This window comes from Notechis scutatus, chromosome 1 (genome assembly GCF_049901735.1).
Source record: "Notechis scutatus isolate UNSWTSFEM ecotype Mainland chromosome 1, rNotScu1.2, whole genome shotgun sequence".
Taxonomy (NCBI): Eukaryota; Metazoa; Chordata; class Lepidosauria; order Squamata; family Elapidae; genus Notechis; species Notechis scutatus.
The window spans coordinates 24945346-24958231 of record NC_142009.1 but is presented as its reverse complement, the minus strand read 5'-3'; the positions used below and the strand labels follow the sequence as shown (position 1 = coordinate 24958231).

Sequence of the window (12886 nt, the reverse complement as noted above, 5' to 3'; positions counted from 1 at the left end):
TCACTACATCCACACTGACTAACTGAAAAGTTGACTTTTATTTCCATCCAAGGTCTTTCTCTTGCAAAGTCCATTGATAAAAGACCAGGAAGCTTCTGAAGAATTTCACTTATTTGGAAAAGCCATCTGTTTCTTCTTTTTTCGTTTCCTGGTTGCTGGATTGGGATTTGTTTCTAATTTACTGCCAGCCTCTGAAAGCAGCATTGCAGAACTATAAGCAAAACCACAAAGAACAGAAAGCTTTTTCCTACATATCAAGATGCAATTATGACACAAATATCTGAAACGTATGTTAAGAATAATTCAAAGTGCAAAACCATCAAACAAAATAATAAAACTCTATAGAGATAAAAATTATGCATAGAGTAGATTAACATTAGGAGAGTCTGTGGCCATGTGAAGAGATGATGTTAAATTAGTAATCACCAAGGATTCTCCCATGACTGGGAAGACGGGCAATAGCATTTAGTGCTTTACAGCCCTCTCTAAGCAGTTTACAGAGCCAGCCTATCGCCCCCAACAGTCTGGCTCCTCAGCCAGATGGATGTTGGTTTCCTATTTCTAGAAATAAAATCTGTTCCATAATGCTTGAGAGCATTTGAGTATCTTGTATTATATGGAAATTACTGTTTCTTGCTAACAAGATGTGCTTTGACAGAACCACCTCTGCACCTGAAAAAAACTCAAATTTCTTTGTGTGCTATGCCTATTGTCTGGTTCAGGGCTGACCCATTCAAGATTGGCACAAGGCTTATTGGGCCCCATAATGCAGGTTTGTAAACAGATAAATTGAAGCTTATCTCAATTGTGAAAAGTAGGATCCCGTTGCCAGGGTTGAGGGCAGAGAGCCACAAACCTCATAGGTTTGGCCTCTAGAATCTTTATAAGATTTTCCGAAAGGTGGGGAATCATCCTTTTTTTTAATAACACTGAAGTGACTTCCGGTTTGTAAGGCTTCGGTGGCGGCAGGAATCCGCGATCGTGCGCGGTTTCTGCTGCGCTCGCCACTGGAGTGCCCCGATCCAGTCGGATTTGGGGGTTATAGTTACCCCGTAGAGGTAACTGAAGACAGGGGAGATCCGGCAGGGTTCCGGGGGGGATCGCAACCCCCTCCTCAGCTGGCTAAACTCCCTTTTCCGAAAGCGGTGGAGCGGCGGTCAGCAATGACCGTAGTATAGAGCATAAAGAACATGTATGGAGTATTTATGCTATACAGTATACAGGTAGTCCTTAACTTACAACCACAATTGAGCCCAAAATTTCTGTTGTTAAGTGAGTTGTGCCTGATTTTGCAACTTCTGCCACAGTTGTAAAACGAATCAGCAATTCTTAAGTGAATCATGCTAAGCGAACCTGGCTTCCCCCATTGACTTTGCTTGTCGGAAGCCAATTGGGAAGATTACAAATGGTGATCACATGACCCCAGGACAGTGCAACTGTCATATATACATGCCAGTTGCTAAGCACCCAAATTTTGATCACATGACCATGGGGATGCTCAATAGTCGTTAAAAGTGTGAAAACTGGTCCTAAGTCGCTTTTTTCCATGCTGTTAACTTCAGTCACTAAACAAATAGTTGTAAGTCAAGGACTACCTGTAGAGAGCACACAGAGAGCATTCTTTCACCTTGCTGCACATGCTTTGTGCTTCCTTTCCAACACTGCTACAAAGAATCCATTGGTCAGTGTTTCTTCTGGTGATGCTCGGAGAAAGCACTTCGCTTCAGGGAAAACAGGTAAGCCACGAGGGGTCCAGGATGGCAGCACTTCTACCAGTCTCCAAGGAAGAAAAGCAGAGAAGTACTTTAAGAAATCAGTGTTTCCCTTTCTACTCTGCTGCCTTACTATCTTACAGTCGTATTCGGGAAGCAAATTTCCCTCTTTCAAAATCTTCTGATCAGCAGCACGGCAGCATCTAACACCCTGGCTGATCGCCAAAAGCTAAGCAGAGTCAGATCTTGTTATTACCAGGAAGTACCAGGTAGCCTCTAGACTAGGAAATCAAACACCCATCCTAGAAAATGGCCATAGCAAACCACTGCTATGCTGTTGCCAAGGAACCTACATGGAATATCCCCAAAGTCACCAAGAATTGTGTTTAACTAAGAAGCTTTAGTTCCTAATGGCTATGAAATGGAAAAATGTCATTCCCGTCCCCAACGGGCCCAACCCTAAAATAGGTAAGAGATTGCTGCTTTCAAATGTATTTGTCATGAGCTGCTAACAAGATGAAAACACTGGAGAAATCCAGTTAGTTTGATCATGTTTGGGAACACGAGAGAACTGTAGATCTACACTCCAGGAAGGAATCAAGTATGAGGAGGATGAGCTATATTAATTGCCAAGAGACTTCTAGCTTTATACAGCCCTTTCCACCAGCAATCCTTAAACAGCAGCAAGGAAGACGTCTAATGGAGATTTTCAGTCATCCAGGTCATGGTTGTCCCGAAGGTGCTTTTTCAAGAAGCAACTGGGCTATCATGTTCTTCTTTGAAGACATTTTGCTTCTCGTCCAAGAAGCAGAGCTGAAGAAGCTTTTTGGATGAGAAGCGAAACGCCTTCAAAGAAAAACAAGGAAATCCAGTTGCCTCTTGAAAAAACACCTTTGGGACTAGCAAGGAAGAACCATCCCACTTTGCAGCCCAAGCTCTACCAGCTCCAGGAAGGCAGGCCCTGATTTATCCACCTTCTTATACCTGAAGGCGCTTCCCTCCTGCTCCAACACATCCTGCACCACATCTTCATTCTCCTCTTGGTGCACCGAGCATGTGGAATAAACCAGCCGTTGAAGGGCAGGGAACTGCAATGCATGTGCCAGCATTTTTCGCTGGAACCCAGCAAGTGCCTGCAGTCGCTTAGGCGGGGAGGTGCTTTCCACCTCTGCCAGGCGATTGACCATACCTGCAACAGAAACAGACATCCCAAGCATCAGTAGCTGTTGAAATCTGGCCTCCAGGGAAGCATAAATAAATGCCCCTCTTCCTAAAAACTATTTCCAACTGTTCTAATTAGCTGTCAGCTTCCCATCTTGGATAAAAAGATTGTAATAAGATTGTATTTTAATGTAAGTCCAAGCTGGAAATCCACCTCCAACCTTTATTCACCTGAGCCGCTGCATGAAGGATCCAGGAGAATGTATCTCACTTTGCTGTACTTGGAGTCAGTGGGATCTGTTGCTAAGAAGTCTTGATGTGCCAGCTGATGGCAGGTGACCCCTGCCCGTACCAACATAGTGCTCATGGTGGCCAGCCGCTTGGCATCGAGATCAAAGGCAAAGATCTGCCTGCATTTCAAGAAACAGAAGGAACTTTTTTTTTTATAAAAGTTTTATTGATTTTAACAACAAATAAAAACACATAAAACATAAAACATAACATAAGAACATCGTCATTCTTCATAAACAGAAGGAACTTTTGAGGGGCCATGGACACATGGGCATAAGATCAGATACCTCTGCAGGAGAGAAAGGTGAAAAACAATAACTTCACCACAAGCAGTTCTTCCTCTCCAAGATAAGTTACCCGAAGCTTATTCATCTGCAGAGCATTCTAAAGAACAGATTTGAGAAGACAGGATCTATTCTCTCTAACCTGGCTTCTTGGAATTTTTGCTTTCTAATTGGAAGAATCAAATAAGATCTGCCTCATCCTGAGATCCTGGAAGCTTATTACATCAAAGTTTATCCCTCTGTCTGGAGGGTATCCAGGGATTATATTACAAAAGCTCATGGTTCCTTTTTTCATTAAACTGCTGGAAATACTCAACTAGCTGGGTCCACATACAGTATAAATCCACAATCTGCAATGACCACATTCATGCAACACACTAAGTCAATTAAAAACAAACAAAATTCGTATTACATTTTAGAATGACTTGTATGAATCCAACTATAGTCATAAGCCCCTCTTGATTACAAAAGTAAACTTTCTAGAAATGTTGAGGACATGGTAAAAAAAAAAAAATAGAAGAAAATGTTAAATTTAAACAACAGAAACTTTCTTAGCAAACCCAGACTTAACTTAATGCTCTTTAATATGTCATTTATAAACAAGTAAAATGTTATGTGTTATTTGGTACATTTTTAAAACCTCCAGCAAAATCCAGTGATTTTCTCAGATGAGTACAAATGTATGAATATTACAAAACAAGCGTTTCATCAAATAGTTTAAGAGGCAGGTAAGGCAGATAATTTTGCAAAGAATTCCTTGTTTTGCATAACTATGATTATTTACATGAATTAAACTGTGATCATAGCCTTTACTATGCAAACAACTGCAAATTGTAGAGCTACTTATTTAGACAAGCAGTTATCTCAGGGTTTCTCACCTAAATCCAAAAAAATAAATTGCAAATGGAAATTGCAAATTTGGGAGTAAACAAAAAATATTGTCATATTTATGACAGTGTGCCTTGATTTCTATAAAAAATCACTAGCATATTTTAGATAATAATTTAAACTTTAACATACTGGAAACTGTTGAATATTATTTAGATAATTTAGAGAACTATTATTTTTCTAGTAGTAGAAATTGCTTTATCTTTAATGTAAAAATCTAAATTATGCATTTGGAGTACATTAAACTTTGCCTTGGAAAATTCCCATTATTCCAAAAGAGAGTATGGAAGGAGAAAGGTTGCAGAACTGAGAGCCGCTGGAAGAAGAAAGCAGATCCTAAGCAGCTAAGAAATGTAGAAAAGAGCTTTGAAATTGTCCTTTCTCATACCAGTCAACCACAAATGTTTCTTTTGTTAAAAAAAAAAAATCAACCTGCAACTGGGATGAAATTTAGGTAACTGTAGCAAGGAGATTCGCAGAAGGAATATATTGCCAAAGGTGGGGGGGGGGCTGATTTGAGGCTGCATAAATTCTTCACCTCTGCTTCCAGGAGGAGGAAACTAAGGAGACTGACTGGAGCAAAAGATTTGTAAGGAAGATGGAGAGACAGATACATAACGTTAAGCAGCACCAGAGGGAGGAACCTTCAGTTCACCAATCAGACCTGCAAAATTGACCAGAGACGGGGAATTTTTATTTTTATTTGTGGGGGGGAGGCTTGCTAGCACCATGCAAACCTAGAGAATAGATGGTCCCAAAATCTATTCCAGATCTTTCTGGGAGCCCAATGCAAATGCTACTTTGGCTACATTATCCTTATCACCGGGATCTTTGTGTTATGCCGTGAACTGCCACAGAGGATTCTATAGCTCAGAATGCTGCCTAAAATACCCTGTTTCTCCAACAATACGGCCTCCCCCAATAGGAAGTCCCAGCATGTTTTATAGGCATGATATGAAATTAAGCCCCTCCCCCCAAATTAAGGCCTATATTAAAACATGCGAAATGGGGGTGGGGGGCTTGCCGTTAGGAAGTACTTTTGTTGCACACCCAGATGTGATGCTGCCTGCGTTGACCCCAATATGAAGTGCTCCATCAACGCCGAGGTCAACATCCAAGCTGTTGCCGCCCACCCACCCGAAGATGCAGGGGGGCATTAAGTCACCCCTGAAAAGACGACCTAGCCATTTTTTCGGGCTCAAAAAAATAAGACCCGGCCTTATTATATGAGAAACACGGTATTTCCATAAATAAATGGTATCGCCTTCCGTCCTTGTCCTCTTACCCTTTGTTCTTCATGATGGCAGCCAGCTGGCTGGTTTTGTTGCCAGGAGCAGCACAGGCATCAATTACCTGGGACCCTGGAGTGGGGTTCAGGACAAAGGCAGGGAGGCAGCTGGCCTAGGGTTAAAACACACGCACCTGAGATAAACGCACACTTATCCACATATGGCAGGCCCGTCACCCTCTTTCCATATTCCCCAGCCTCAATAGCAGCTTCTCAAACATACTGTCAAGAAACATTTGACGCCCATTGCATTCATGCCTCTGTGTGTGTGTGTGTGTGTGTGTGTGTGTGTGCATATATATGCATGTGCATGTCTCTGTCTCTCTGTCTCTCTCTCTCTCTGTCTCTCTCTCTCTCTCAAACAGCCTATTAAGCTTAAGCTGACATTTCTGTATTTCACCTGGAGAACTTATCACAAAATTAAAAGTGATAAGTTATTGCAAGATAGCAATAGCACTTAGGCTTATATATCGCTTCACAGTGCTTTACAGCCCTCCCTAAACGGTTTACAGAGTCAGCATACGGCGGCATATCTGGGTCCTCATTTTACTGACCTCAGAAGGCCTGGAGAGCCTAGTGAGATTTGAACTGCCAAGATAAAATAGGAACTTCAAAACCATAGCATAAAGCCTAAATGCCTGAAACCAGCCAGAAGCTGCCCTTGGAAGGAAGAGGGAGGCCATCGGAAGAGTCTGACTGTGTTTGGGCAACTTCATCAAGCCAGGTCAGCTGCCAGCTAAGCAGATCCACCAGCCCTTCCCTCAGGCCACTGTGTCCTGTCCCAGCCTCACTCACCTTGTCCTGGAGAATGATGTGCCCAGCCTGATAGAGCTGGTTCTCATGAAGATCTGTCTGAGGAGGGAAGATCAGCAGATTGGGAAGATGGAAGTCCAGCAGGAATTTCTTCCTGGATAAGATCGCTTCCTCCATACTGAAAATGATCGTAATAAAGATGGAAAGCTGTTGCTTCTTCCCCAAGCTAAAAAAAAACAACCCTCTCTCCTACCAGATATGGAGAGCCAGAAAACAGAGCTCTCTGAATGCAAGCAGCCTGGCACAAATAAGCCTGTCGGTCAATGAAGAAAGTGTCTATCGAGTAAGTGTGGAGAAATTTCAAGGGCTTCTTGCTCTGCAGCAGGAAAGCAGGATCAGAGATAAAATAGCCACCAAAAGTTGCTTCAAGAAATGGCTTATAGGAGGGGGGAGAGAGATTTGGATAAATTGATGCAGAATTACAAGCATGAATGTACTTGGTCTACTTTTGTATTATGAGAATGAAACTATCTCCACCCCAGACCCCAAATCAGGGGTCTTCAACCTTGACAGCTTTAAGACTTGTGGACTTTAACTCCCAGAATTCCTCCTCCAGTCATTTTAGCTAAGGAATTCTGGGAGTTGAAGTCCACAAGTCTTAAACTTGCCAAGTGTGAAGACCCTTGTCCCAAATCCTTCTTCCTCTTTCAATTTGGCCCAAAAGGGAGTAAGGGTGCCAACTGCAGCATCTTATGTTACCCTTACTGGGATAAACTCAGCTTAACTATAGCTAGTGAGCACAAGCTAGTTTTAAATAAACTTAAATCTCATTGTCCCAAAGGTGCGTTTTCAAGAGGCCACTGGACTTTCTTGGTTTTCTTTGAAGACATTTCACTTCTCATCCAAGAAGCTTCTCAGCTCTTGAAATATCTTCAAAGTGAAATGTCTTCAAAGAAAACCAAGAAAGTCCAGTGGCCTCTCGAAAACGCACCTTTGGGACAACTATGACACCTAGATGACTGACAATCTCCATAGACAGTAAATCTTCTTCAAACCAAGTTTGCCTTGATTATTACACAGGCATGTCTATGTTGTCTCCTTGACAATGGTCTGACAGTGGATGTGCCACTGCCTACTTCTGGGTTATTTCTCAAAATCCCTCTAGTTTAAAGTCCTCGCATTTCCTGGCTGTATGTCTCATCCATTGTAAACCGAGTTGGACTCCACTTAAGTTTTTTTAGGATAAACTGCAGATATGCCAGAATGAAAATGGATGCTTTCAGTTTCTTCCTTGTGGCTATACGTGACAGGAGGGACAGTGAGCAATTGCAGATTCCTGAAAAGTTTGCAACACTACAGTCTGCAGACAGAGAGCCTACCTGTTCCTGAGATATGGAGCCGGGGTTGAAGAAGACTAAACTAACCTGGCTGCTTTGCCCTGGTAAGAGTAGCCCTGGCGTTTGAAGTAATCAACAACATCATCCACACAGGTCTTCAATAAATTCACTCGGACATAGCGCGGCATCTTAAGTGCTGGAAAACAAAGAGACAGGGATCTTCTGAAATCAAGTTTCTGGATTTTCCATAATGTCTAACTGCTTTGTCTTTTGTATCCATTTTGATCCAGCAAGAACATCATCTCACATAGCTAAAGATTGTAGCCAGATTGGAAGAAAACTGTCTAGAGGCACTGCCCTCCTTCACACATTACATTTGTTTGTTTGATCACGGCCTGAGTTAGGTCCAGTTCTTTGGATTCAGTCAGCAAAGTAAGTCATAAATCGTATTTTATGAACCATAATGGCTGATTCACACAACACATGAAGCCAAACCAAATACATCTCATTATGATTTAACATAATACGCAAATCCAACTTTGGCTGGCTGACTAGCTATCCTTAGTTTCATACACAGAGCATTAAAGCCTGCACAATTGCTGCCAAGAGACACATTTGACCAAACACTTTGGACAGGCTTTCCAAAAGCTGCAAAGTTTTTATTCCTATTTTTTCAGTTGCAGCTGATGTAACACTGCCGTCTATTTAAATTCGACCCTCTGACCTCTTCCACAAACTCCAAGCATCTACCTTTGCCAGATCCTCCAGCTGGTGGCAGAAGATCTTCATTGCGGCTCACTTTTTTCTGGACCTTCAAGCGGGCAAGCTCAGCCTGGAGACGCGCATGATGCTTCAATACCAGGGCCTTCCCACGTCCTCCACCACGAAGCCCCTTGCCAATGAGTAAGTCATATACCAGCACCTAAGAAAGGAAAGCAGCAGGAGAAAAGAGCTGGGATCTGAAGCCAAGATTGGAACTTCTTACTCTACATCCAGCTGCACTGGACTGAGGAGGTGTCAGCTGTAGTGATTTGGGGGGAGGGAGCTTTTTAAGAAGATATATAGGCCACATCTGGACGGCATCAGCAAGGAAGTAAGAACAAGTCTTCAGTAAGACATGTCAGTAAAACAGAATGAAAGAAGGAACCTTCATAGAAGGCACTGAAAGGCACATCTAACATTGTTATAACATAAATATATTTTATAACTAATAAATGTTAAATGGTACTTTTTCTCCACAAGCTCAAGACATATTATATGGGCATTTATCTTGAATAAAAACATTGAATTATCTGTATTCTCAAATTACAAGATAAGCTGAGAAAATAAGGATGGGCCCAATGACTTTCAATGGCTGAGGCAAGACCTGAAGTTGCGTATTCTAAATCCTAATCCAACACTTTTTACCACTATACTGCACTGATTATTCTACCCATTGCAATGATTTCCTAGTAATATGAACAACACATTAAAAAAACAGACTAATGAATTTGGGTTACAGGAATCCCTACAAATCCCTGAAAAATGCTTGGGGGAAGGGAAGGGAGGGGAAGGGGAGGGAAGGGAAAGGAAAGGAAAGGAAAAGGAAAAGGAAAGGAGGGAAAAGGAAAAGGAAAAGGAAAAGGAAAAGAATAGATTACAGAATAATAAAGTTGGAAGGGACCCCGAGGGTCTTCCTTTCCAACCCCCTGCTCAAACAGGAGACCCTATACCATTCCAGACAACGGCTATCCAATGTCTTCTTTAAAATAGATGGAGTACCTACAACTAGAGGCAAGAGACAATCGCGAAAGAGAAAAAAAAACGAATAGCTGACATTGCATGCTTTTCCTACATTCCACCCCATTCATATTGTTGGGTTTTCCCTTCTCTCATTGTTCCGCTCTCCCATTTCCAAAGACCTTATCAGGTACCAGAAAAGGGGCCTGCTGTTGCGGATTCCCCCAAATCTGTCCACATGAGCAGCCCGGGGTTGAAGTCACCTATAAGCCACTGATTGTGCATTTCCAAGCACAGTGGTCCCTGCAGTTACCAAATGCAAAACAACTCCAGGTAATCTAGACTGTATGAAAAATGGCTTCAACATTCCCACAAGGAATGGTCACACCTGTTCACCTTGGCCAGATGTGGCTGCAGCTTTTTTTCAGCACGGAACAAACCAGCAGCATCTATGATGGAATCCAGTACAGAAGAATAGCGATGTGTTTCTGAAACAAGGGCGTAGAGCAACCGTGCACTCTGCAAAGGGAAGGAATGTTGTTGATGGAATCAGAAGAATCTATAACGATACTAAGCAAACAATGCCAGCAAATCTGGAAGACCATACAGTGGACAACATATTGGAAGGGGCCAGTTTACCTACCAAAACTAAAAAAAGGAAACTGAACAGTTTGTGGAAATGATCGCACAGTATCCTTAGTTTCACGTGCTAACAAAATAAACTGTAAAACTATGGAATGTCCTTAGCAAAATGGGACTCCCAAAACACTGGGAAAGCCACAGTCCAGATGGAACATAGCAGAAAAGACTGGCTCCAGGTCAGTAAAGGAGTGAGACAAGGTTAGTTATTTATTCATCCTAAAACAGGGGTCGCCAACCTTTTGGACCTCAGGGACCACCAAACTCATAATTTTTGATCCCAGGGACCATTAACCGGTTCTGTGGGCACGGCCTAATTTGTGGGTGTGGCTTGGTGGTCATGTGACTGGCTGGGCATGGTTTGTATGTAAATATTATAAATATTTATATAAATATTGAATTTTTTATATAAAAAAGAGCAACTTTTACCCAAAATCAGGCAAAGCAGGCAGGCAAATTGAGTTGCTCACAGAATCACAGATTCATTCAGAGATCTATCTATCTGCCATTGGCTAGCTCAGTCTGTCACATAAAATTTTCTTGCAAGCAAACTAATAAAATTTACTAGCAAGCAAACTCACAAAATTAACTCACAACACACCATGTATGTAAATATTGATTTTTTTTTATAAAAAAGGCAATTTTTACCCAAAATCAGGCAAAGCAGGCAGATTGAGTTGCTCACAGAATCCCTTCAGTGATCTATCTATCTGCCATCAGCTAGCTCAGTCTCTCAAATTTTCTTGCTGTGAGTCTGCACTGAATTTGCCTGCAAGCAAACCTTCAGTCCTAAGGGAAGCAGAGCCGAAGATCTAAAGACTAGCTAGAAAGCAAGAAATCCAACCATTTCCTGTTTCCTAGCTAATCTAAATCTCCTGGCATAGCAAAACAGATGATGGTCGGAAAAAGGAAAAATAGCAATTTTAGCAGGCAAGTTTGCCGGGTAAGGAGTGAGTGAGCGGGGAGCATTCCTACAGGTGCAGCCTTGTGTTTCTGTGCTGCCTGGATTAATTGCTTTGGGGGGTGGGTGCTCTGGGGGTGAAATTTCTCTGTGGCCCACCAAAATTGTCTCTAGGCCCACGGCCCACCGGTTGACGACCGCTGTTCTAAAAAACTCTTTGTCAATAAGTACAGCAACCAGACCCAGAGTTGGCATTTAAAATACTCAGTTGGTAGACAGTTCTGCTTTTTAGGACCAACCAATAGTAAAGGAACAAGCCAGTCAAGAAATGTACCACAAACTAGGACTTGGTATAGTAGCCATGAGCACCTTAAAATGATATTCAGATGCTGTGATTTGTCAAAATCTAGAAAGATCAGAATTGTGCAAGTGAAAGTTGGACTTTAAAGAAGCAGGACAGAAAGAATTTTGGTGCTGGACAGAATTCTGGAGAATACCATGGATAGCCAGGAAAAAAATAATGCATAATTGAACAAGTCAACCCAGAATTCTCACTTGAGGCGCAGGCTCATATTATATTTTGGACACATTATGCTAATTCCTAGCTGTTTTGAGAAGAAGAAGCCTATTAAGACACAAATTATGGACTCAATTGTAGTGTTGATGCATACACAATTAGAAGACCTGAAGACCAGATTGGATCATCTATCTGGCTCTTCAGAGTCCCTATTAACTGGCATATATTAAATCACATGAAATTGTGAATGGTTTTCTTTTAAAACAAGGGTTCAATTTGTGCAATGTTTTTAATCAAAAAGCTGCCATACTTCAGCCTGCAAGTGCTATACATAGTAAATATTTTATTCATAGTATTGTGCAAATTTGGGAAAATGGATTAATTCCAAAAACTATGGTTAAATGTGTTGTTTGTAAAAACACAGCAGCATCTGATCTTTTCTGTACTAAGGTTAAACAGGGCTGGACTGGTTTACATCTGGGAAGGGAGGCTACCAAGGAATTCCAGGTTTGTATCCTGGAAGAGTTCAATGCAAGCCACAGCTGTACTGTGCCAAGAAACTGCATAACATTACCAAGTGCTGAGTTCGATTCGAGGATATTGTTAACCTAAACGCTAAGCGTATTAACTGTATATCCACCGCATTTTTGCATCATCTCTTCTCGTTTTGAGCATAGGAATGACACATTTTAAATGACACTCAAAATATTCATTGAACTCCTTCAAAGGAAGCCCGCTTCCTTTAAAAAAAAAAACCCACAAGTACACACGAGAGTAACTGTCGCCTCTCAGTGTCTGTAGCTAGCAATAAAAAGATAGTCTATGCTGACACGTGGAGGGTCTATTTCCACCACCACCCTCCTATTATTTTTTTAACTCTTAAGTTATGCAAAGACCGTCAACTTGCCGGGAAGTGACTTCCATAGACGAGAGTCTTAAGGGAACCTTCCCGACGCTCCAGCTTTGCCAGGATAGAAGCAGCGACACCATAAAGACCAAACGTCCCGCCGCTTCCCTGCCTGCGCTGCCGCATCTTCCTCCGGTTGTATGGAATCCGGACTTCGGGAGCCTCCGGCGCGCACGCGTACAGCGAGGAAAATGAACTGCGCGTGCGTAAAGCAGGGGAGGCTTTCATAGAGCTATACTAGTTCCACAGCATCTACCATTCAAACTCGAGGAGTTTCGAGATCTTTTTGTTTGTTTCTCTCTGAGCTAAAGCAAAATGCCACGCACAGAAGTGAATGGGGAAATGCTCAGTTTTACTGCAGCCATCATTCTATGTACGTTAAAAAAAAAGGGTAAGCTTAAACCAGGGGTCCCCAAACTTGGCAACTGTAAGACTTGTAGACTTCAACTCCCAGAATTCCACAAGTCCACAAGTCTTAAAGTTGCCAAG

The 12886-nt window shown here is 42.1% G+C and overlaps 1 protein-coding gene across 1 annotated transcript; it reads right to left on the bottom strand.

The window, feature by feature from the left end:
* Positions 1–19: 19 nt before the first annotated feature.
* Positions 20–12563, bottom strand: NSUN5 (NOP2/Sun RNA methyltransferase 5). Its single transcript, XM_026671652.2, has 10 exons — positions 12398–12563; positions 9830–9952; positions 8465–8636; positions 7802–7910; positions 6420–6555; positions 5622–5737; positions 3105–3283; positions 2697–2901; positions 1628–1777; positions 20–211 (listed from the first exon to the last, which is right to left on the bottom strand). Exons 1-10 carry the CDS (start codon positions 12521–12523, stop codon positions 106–108), a joined length of 1422 nt encoding a protein of 473 aa, XP_026527437.2. The 5' UTR covers positions 12524–12563; the 3' UTR covers positions 20–105.
* Between the last annotated feature and the right edge of the window lie 323 nt (positions 12564–12886).